Source organism: Coffea eugenioides, chromosome 8 (genome assembly GCF_003713205.1).
Source record: "Coffea eugenioides isolate CCC68of chromosome 8, Ceug_1.0, whole genome shotgun sequence".
In the NCBI taxonomy this organism is placed as follows: domain Eukaryota; kingdom Viridiplantae; phylum Streptophyta; class Magnoliopsida; order Gentianales; family Rubiaceae; genus Coffea; species Coffea eugenioides.
The window spans coordinates 40995816-41003015 of record NC_040042.1 but is presented as its reverse complement, the minus strand read 5'-3'; the positions used below and the strand labels follow the sequence as shown (position 1 = coordinate 41003015).

The window sequence follows — 7200 nt, the reverse complement described above, 5'->3', positions numbered from 1 at the left end:
AGTTCAACAATGAGAGATTTCTGCTGGCTGCACCCTTAGCTTCCTTGGTTTTTTTGGGAAAGGAAGTACTCAGCCAACAGTACTATTTTCATGCCAATTATTTTCAAGTAGTAACATGAAAAATATATGTTTACCTGCAGGGACAAAAATCAAAGGCATCACAGTTGACGCTGATCTATCTTCCAATTAGGAAATAAGAATCAGTTAAGGCAGCTATTGATTTTTCTAAAGCACATTGGATGGTCCCTTTGATGTCAAAGGTAAGATTTGCAAAGTTTCTCACTAACCATTTTAAGCTTTGGTTGGGAAATATTGCAGTATATATAGGTGAATAAGGTTAGAATTCTAGTTTCTACTTACGGCTAGGCCAACTCAGTTGATCATCTTGACAAATTTAAAATTTTATTTAATCCTTCCTGACTTATTTATTTATCAAATCGAGTTTAAACGAGTTTTTATAATTCAAATTGAGCTAAATAACCTGAAATTTTTGCATATAAAATTTAATTTAATATTAGTCAAACCAAACTTGATTTATTTATTCGTCGAATCGAGTTTAAACGAATTTTTACAATTCGAATTGAGCTAAGTAACTTAAAATTTTTTACTTATAAAATTTAATTTAATATTAATCAAACCAATTTCGGGCAGAGTTTGAAAGTTTATTAGACATAAAATACTGTTTAAAGAAACTCTTGTCAAAACGAAGCCGATTCAAGTATGGAGTAATTTATTTATCTTTCAACTCTAAACCCATTGTTAGTGTGGTAGAATCTCGTGAAGTCCCAAGGGGTTAAAAACTGAAAAAAGTGCTCGGGAGATATTCAAAGCTCAGACTCGAACCTCTTGACCTCTGGCTTGAGATGGGGAACCAGTGGCTGAGAGCTGACACGACTTGTGCAACGTGCATCCACCGACTCTCACCTTAACTTCCAAGCTCCAACCGCCATGAGATTTAATGGGCACCATTCTCCTTCTTTCTGGGATTCGAGTACACTTGTGGTATGGGTTTTAGGCTGACTCCGAAATGGGGTTTCTCAATCCAGCTTTCCTTTTCCACCAAGACATCATCTTGGCCCTCCTCAAGTTCACGTGGGTTCTTTTAACTTTGGCTGCATAGAAAACATGAGTATTTTTTTTTCCTGTTTTTCCATTTGCTTCTTGTAGTAGCACTTACCTGCTCTTAGTGATAAAGGGTCTATTCTGAAACTGGTTATTCATGGAGCTGAGTATCACGTCGACTAGTATTCTGGATTGCTCCTGTGAAAAACTGGGAATAAGGGTTTTTCCTATGCACAAAAAGTTTGCCATTTTTAGTAATCTATTGTCCTTGGTGCAAGATAGTAAAGGAGAAAAGGTGTTTTATTCAGCGAGTTTATTGCGTCCTTATTGCAGATTTAGAGTAGGTAAGCTTGCAATTTCCACCAAAATTCTTATTGCTGATAAAGTAATCTCAAAACAATTGTAGTGTCGCTTAGGTGCTCGGGGACTGGGGAGTGGTTGCGACAAAATACAATTGTTAGAGAAGGTCGGGTGCTGCAAGATTAGTCTGGCATTTGATGTGGTTTGACGTATATCACAGAGATAATTTGTTGCAAATGACCTGCAAATAAGAAGGATCCAAGAACAGAATGGGAGGCAGCTAGATAATTTGCTTGAAGGTCCAGTTTTATACCGGATATAGCAAGTCTTGTTTTTTGTGTTCCTTGTAAGTGTGATGGGCCTGGAAGAGGGTGTAGGTTTCAAGTAAGCGCCTTTGATCATTCTTAGGACTATTCTGGTTGTAGCGAAGACACAAATAGTTCAGGGGAGAAATTTGAGCAGTTCAGGCCCTAGAAGATTAATATGGCGGGATCGTGCTCTTTATTCGTAAATAGTTTCCTATAGGACCTTCATGCCATTTGTGTGCACTGAAATTCTTTAAGGTAGCATACTTCCATTACTACAGTTTTTTGAGGCATTGGATATTTTATTGTATAACATATTGATCATTGTTTGCTTCCTATTAGTTGTTAAAACTGTTTCCCTTCTTATCAGTTGCTGTGCAATTAACATTACCTTTGGACAAGTATCTTGCTTTTTGTGGGAAAAAAATCTTTCATGAGCGAAGCGGGAAGCAGCCTTGCAACAGCAAGTAATAGTTCCAATGTCACCTTACTAACTTCACTATCAAACCAGTACCCCTTTTGAATTACAATATCGGCAACGTTTTTGTCTTAAGTATTCGAGGAGCGAAAAGTAACATTTAAAAGGGGGGAAAAAGTAGGGCCCCAGTTGTATCAAGTTGACTGCAATTTGTTTCTCTGTAATGTTATCCTATTAGTTCTTTGAAAAATAAGAAGGATTCCTTTTCATTTTCATGTCTTTTAATAGCAATTATTTTCTCACTTTTCCTATCATCATAATTTCTGGATGTCCACAGTCAAGACTCATAGTTTCATAGGTGGACAATATTTTGAAGGGAACCGAACGTATCTGGTGATTGATATTGGTCAATCTTATGCTTCTAAGGCTACGCATAATTTGTTGGGAAACAGTATCTTGTTAGTTATTTTATAAGTACCTTTGGAGTTTTACACCGTTTTACTGATGAATTTTTAGTCTTTTCACAAGCTCTTGGGAAATTGAATTTGTAGTAGTTGCTGTCGACATATAATCATAAAATGTTCATCTTGACAGGAAATCATGTGCGATTTCTTGTTTTAAGTATTTGCATGTGTTGTTTTATCATCTATGTTTGTTATTCTTTCAGGTGGATTTCTAGCCTAGTTGTGTTTAGCTTGCATGAAATTTTACTTGTTCTTGTTTTCTTTTATAACTCTGTCCCATTGCAGAAATTGTTAAATAGTTCACCTACTCTTGAAATGGTGCAGTTAAAGGCTGGGAGGCTGTTTATGACTCAGCAAAAATGTCTTCCTTTTCTGTTGCCTACGGCGATACTACAACCTGGTTAAGTGATCCAATGAGAGTCAAGATGTGTTCGTCAGCCACACAAGCCCGTGAGAATGATAACTCAGAAACAGAAGACATGGAGGTTTCTTTCCCTTTTCAATAATTGCTGAGTTCTCAGCGTAATATACTCAAGTTTCATATTCACCATTCTTTTCCCCGTCTCCCGACTTTAACATGCGATGCTTATGTGTAACTGTTCATCCAGGATGCAGTTAGCAGATGGTCCTACCATGGTTCATGCAATATGGTTCACAATGATATCTCAAGCTCGAGAGAGAATGACAATTCAATATATCTTGCAAGTTTACGGAATACTAAAGCATTACATTTTGGTTTACTGATGAAAAATCTTGATGTGTTGGAGGAGACAATTGCAGATTCAGGGGTCCTAAGGTTGGAAGAAGATATTCTGGTGCAATTGGAAAGACTTGGGGCTCTGGAGTTATTCCAGACCTGTCTATGTAGGATGCTTAAGCCCTCAACCTTATATGATCTGTCTGACGAACCAACTAAGCCTGTTGAAGCATCTCAAATAAATTGCCCAGTGGAAGATGTTGTGGGTAAGAAGGTTGCTCACTCTGTAAAGAAAGAAAAAAGAAAATCAAGAAGAAAGAGGCCATTGGATAAAGGAAATGGTAAATTTATGCAGGAAAAGTACTCAAGTACGCTAGAGGATGCTCAACAGGTTAAATTTTCTCCTGGGAGGAAATCATCCGATTCTAGAAGTAGAAGCCTGAAAATTGCTCGAACTGAGGCAGAAATGTCTCAAGGTGTTAAGGTGGTTTTGTTGTCTTTCACTGAATAACTAATTTCTGCTTCTCATATTTCACACAGGCTGAGGGCAATATTTTTGACATGCAGTTAGTTTCTGAGCTTGAAAGAATCAGGACAATAGTTGAAGAGAACACTGGACAGGTAGTTGGCATGAGTAACTGGGCAGAAGCTGCTCAAGTTAATAAACAGGTGTTGCAGCAACATCTGCAGTTTGGTTGGTATTGTAGGGATGAGCTTCTAAGAAGCACACGTTCTTTAGTTTTATACATTGCTAGAAATTACAGGGGACTGGGAGTTGCCTTTGAAGATTTAGTTCAGGTTGGTAATATGGAGTTTACTGTGTTCAGCTATGTTTTGGTTGTTCCCACTCTTCTTTATTGCTTTCATTAAAGTGTTAGTCTAACGATCGTCATGAGATAGCTTGTGACAAAAAATTAATCCAGCCTGGCCAAAGTAGGTTCTTCAAACTCCACTTAATTTTCAAAAGCGTGAAATGTGTTCAACCATCTGGTAGAAACTGTCTCTATTTTAGTTATCATGAGCAAATGAGAATCTGATTCAATTTATGTTTGGTATTAATCTAATTGGTAAATTCACTTAATTAGCCAATAAATCTTACAAGTTTCTAATGACACAACCGTGACTGAGTTTCATGATCTCTTATGTGTAGATGGACCAACCAGATTGCCAAGCCTGTCCAAATTAAAAGTTCTGTTGGTGATGAATTGACATGCATTTGAGATCACAATTTTATGTCTTTTATTCTGAAAAGTCAATATACTTAAACATTTGGTGTCCCATATGTTCTCATGTAAACTTAATTGTTGCCATTGTGATATAAAGTTTCAAATTAGAATATGGCAAGCTATTGAAAATGCCCTACTCAAGACATAAGAAAATATGATTGAATTGCTATATGCTTGGTTTTCGGTGCTTCCAATCTGAACCAAGTTTTTCTCCTTGGCACTCTGCTCACTTTTCGAGCTCAGTTTTTATAAATAGTTAGGTAACAACTCAACCGAGTCCAACATTGCTCTGAGATGTGCCTGTCAAGGTTGATTTTGTTCAGAGTAAAAATGCTTTTAGGGTTGAATTGACTTGTGGAGTGGATTGAGGGAATTAAGACATCTTAAGGCTCAGTTGTCTGAGGGTTATGCCGGTTGTCTCTTCTTTTTGAATGAGTCTCATGTTTGGTTCTATAGGATTATAAATAGGTAGCTCCGGCCAAGAGAAGAGATAATAATCCCCTTCCAATGGAGCATGACTCAATTCATGCATGGTTGAGGAAATAAAATAGGATAAGTGATCCATGTACAAAAGTGAATTAAACATGTGATATTGCCAGATCACAATCCTATCAAAACCTCATTCCATGTCCCAAAAGAACCCAAGCAAGTCTGCCTGTTAGTTTAATTGTCTACTCATGTGGTCGATGGAATTAAATTGCAATTGTCTTTCAGTGATGAAAAATGTTTGTCTTGCATTTGGTGTGAAAATAGGAAGAATAATTAGATTGACAGGACACCAAAAGGGAAGTAGTTCCTTCCCCTTAATGACATTTAGTCAAGCATTTCTTCTGGCAGGCATTTGTTTCCAACAGTTTAATTCTAGACACAGTAGTCAGGAATGAGGAGGAGAAAAGTTGTCAATAGTTTGGAGAGAAACTGCATCTGGTCCTATTAATTTTATTCTCATTTAAATCTTATTCTGTTTATGAAGATTGATTTTCTAGGTTTTAACCATATTTGTCAGGCTGGAAATCTTGGTGTCCTGCAAGGAGCTCAAAGATTTGATCACACACGGGGATACAAGTTCTCAACCTACGTCCAGTATTGGATAAGGAAATCAATCTCAATGGTGGTAGCACAACATGCAAGAGGAATTAGAATTCCTGTATGTGATTTTAATTTTCTTGAGATCGTCTCTTCTTTTAAAAGTCCATACAAGGAGAAAGAAACCTGAGTTTCCACTTCTTTAATTCTGATCTTCATGCAGTCATCATTGAGCAAGGCAATAAGTCAAATACAGAAAGCTCGAAAGGCCCTGAAGAACAGCCATGGAAAATATCCGGATGTTAATGAAATTGCAAAGTTCACTGGTCTCTCTACTGCTAAAATTATGTCAGTCAGCAAATGCCTCAGGATTGTTGGTTCGATCGATCAGAAAGTGGGAGACTCTAGCAGTGCAAAACTTTTAGTACGTATGGCATTCTCTATTTTATAGAATCTTCCTTCTTGATGATTATATTTGTTTAGATTACATTTATGACGGGTTTTTAATTTAGTAGCTGTTTGCTTAGTCTCATCAGAAACAGTGCCACTTGGCTTGGCTGTCGGAAAATGGTTGTCTGAGGGATCCTGTTGGGGATTTTTTTTTTTTTTTCGTTTTTTGGGGGGGGGGGGGGTATCTAAACATCTTGTTTAGTAGTGTCATCAGACAGACAAGGAAGTCCCTATGCTTTTTGGGTACTCCTGAGGAGAAGAAACAAAACAACTTTTTTTTAGGACACCATATCTTGGGTGAATTTCCTGGACTGAAACTATGTATAAAAACATAAAATCACTTTTTGTGGTTTTTCTGTTGTAAAAAGCCAGATACTAAAATTATAATATATATATATATATATATTTTGTGTGTGTGTGTGTGTGTGTGTGTAGATATATTATGTAGGTTTCTTACAGAGGAAAGCAAGGATGATCTGATTAATTTAGGCAACTTTCTTCAGCATGCTTCTTGAAATTTTCATAAATGAATAGCATCTTAGATGTTTTGGTTATTATAACAATTTTATCCATAGGCTGGAATTAACTAGAGAGTGATGCGCCTGTTTGTCTTCTATAGTCCACAAGAGTTTTTTTTTTTCCCCAAAGTTCCCCTACACAGGCTTATGAGCTTAATGGCCTTGGAACTCTTGGTGCAGGAACTCATATCTGATACATCAATGAGAAGCCCAGAAGAAACAGTGGTGAGACAGCACATGCTACAAGACATGTATGGCCTTATGAAAGACTTAGAGCCACGGGAAAGGCAAGTATTAGTCCTAAGGTTTGGGCTTAGATCTCATCAAAGGAAGTCACTTGAGGAGATTGGGAGGCTGTATTCTGTAAGCAAAGAGTGGGTAAGAAAAATAGAAAGAAGAGCGCTGACAAAACTAAGAAAAAAGGATGTCTTTCAAGATTTAAGTCAATATATGTATATGTAGCTGCAGTTATGTCTAAAGTACGCTATTTTATGAGCCAACAAGTTTGGCATTTAGTCACTTGATTCCTGTCAACTTTGTCAAGCTGGTCAGCCATTAGAACTGCACTGAAAAGATTAAGGGGATGTTTCTTCCTCATCAAGTGATCTTTGGTTGGTGTATTCCAACTTCCAAGAGCAGTTGCCAAAATTGAGCAATTTCTGTGTAGTTTGTCTTGTACATGAATATTACAGACACACTTCCCCTGCTTTTTGTTACTACTATTGTTTTTCATC

At 37.1% G+C, this 7200-nt stretch overlaps 1 protein-coding gene across 4 annotated transcripts; it reads left to right on the top strand.

The window, feature by feature from the left end:
* Nucleotides 1-853: 853 nt before the first annotated feature.
* Nucleotides 854-7200, top strand: LOC113779903 (RNA polymerase sigma factor sigC). Of its 4 annotated transcripts, none has more exons than XM_027325680.1 (7): nucleotides 854-1092; nucleotides 2874-3034; nucleotides 3158-3730; nucleotides 3814-4044; nucleotides 5479-5619; nucleotides 5722-5922; nucleotides 6647-7200. In XM_027325680.1, the coding sequence occupies exons 1-7, from the start codon at nucleotides 1005-1007 to the stop codon at nucleotides 6926-6928; spliced, it is 1677 nt and encodes a 558-aa protein (XP_027181481.1). In that variant the 5' UTR covers nucleotides 854-1004; the 3' UTR covers nucleotides 6929-7200. The 4 variants fall into 4 exon arrangements, with proteins under 4 accessions (XP_027181481.1, XP_027181480.1, XP_027181483.1 ...); XM_027325679.1 differs by having other exon boundaries at nucleotides 1005-1406; XM_027325682.1 differs by having other exon boundaries at nucleotides 1005-1406; nucleotides 5722-5926; nucleotides 6647-6758.

What these genes read in the sequence shown, in the direction of transcription:
- LOC113779903 (XM_027325679.1), top strand. Translation starts at nt 1,220, where the DNA reads ATGGAGCTGAGTATCACGTCGACTAGTATTCTGGATTGCTCCTGTGAA. An exon ending in CCTTTGAAGATTTAGTTCAG is followed by an intron (nt 4,045 to 5,478) that starts GTTGGTAATATG and finishes CATATTTGTCAG; the next exon opens with GCTGGAAATCTTGGTGTCCT. An exon ending in CTAGCAGTGCAAAACTTTTA is followed by an intron (nt 5,923 to 6,646) that starts GTACGTATGGCA and finishes CTCTTGGTGCAG; the next exon opens with GAACTCATATCTGATACATC.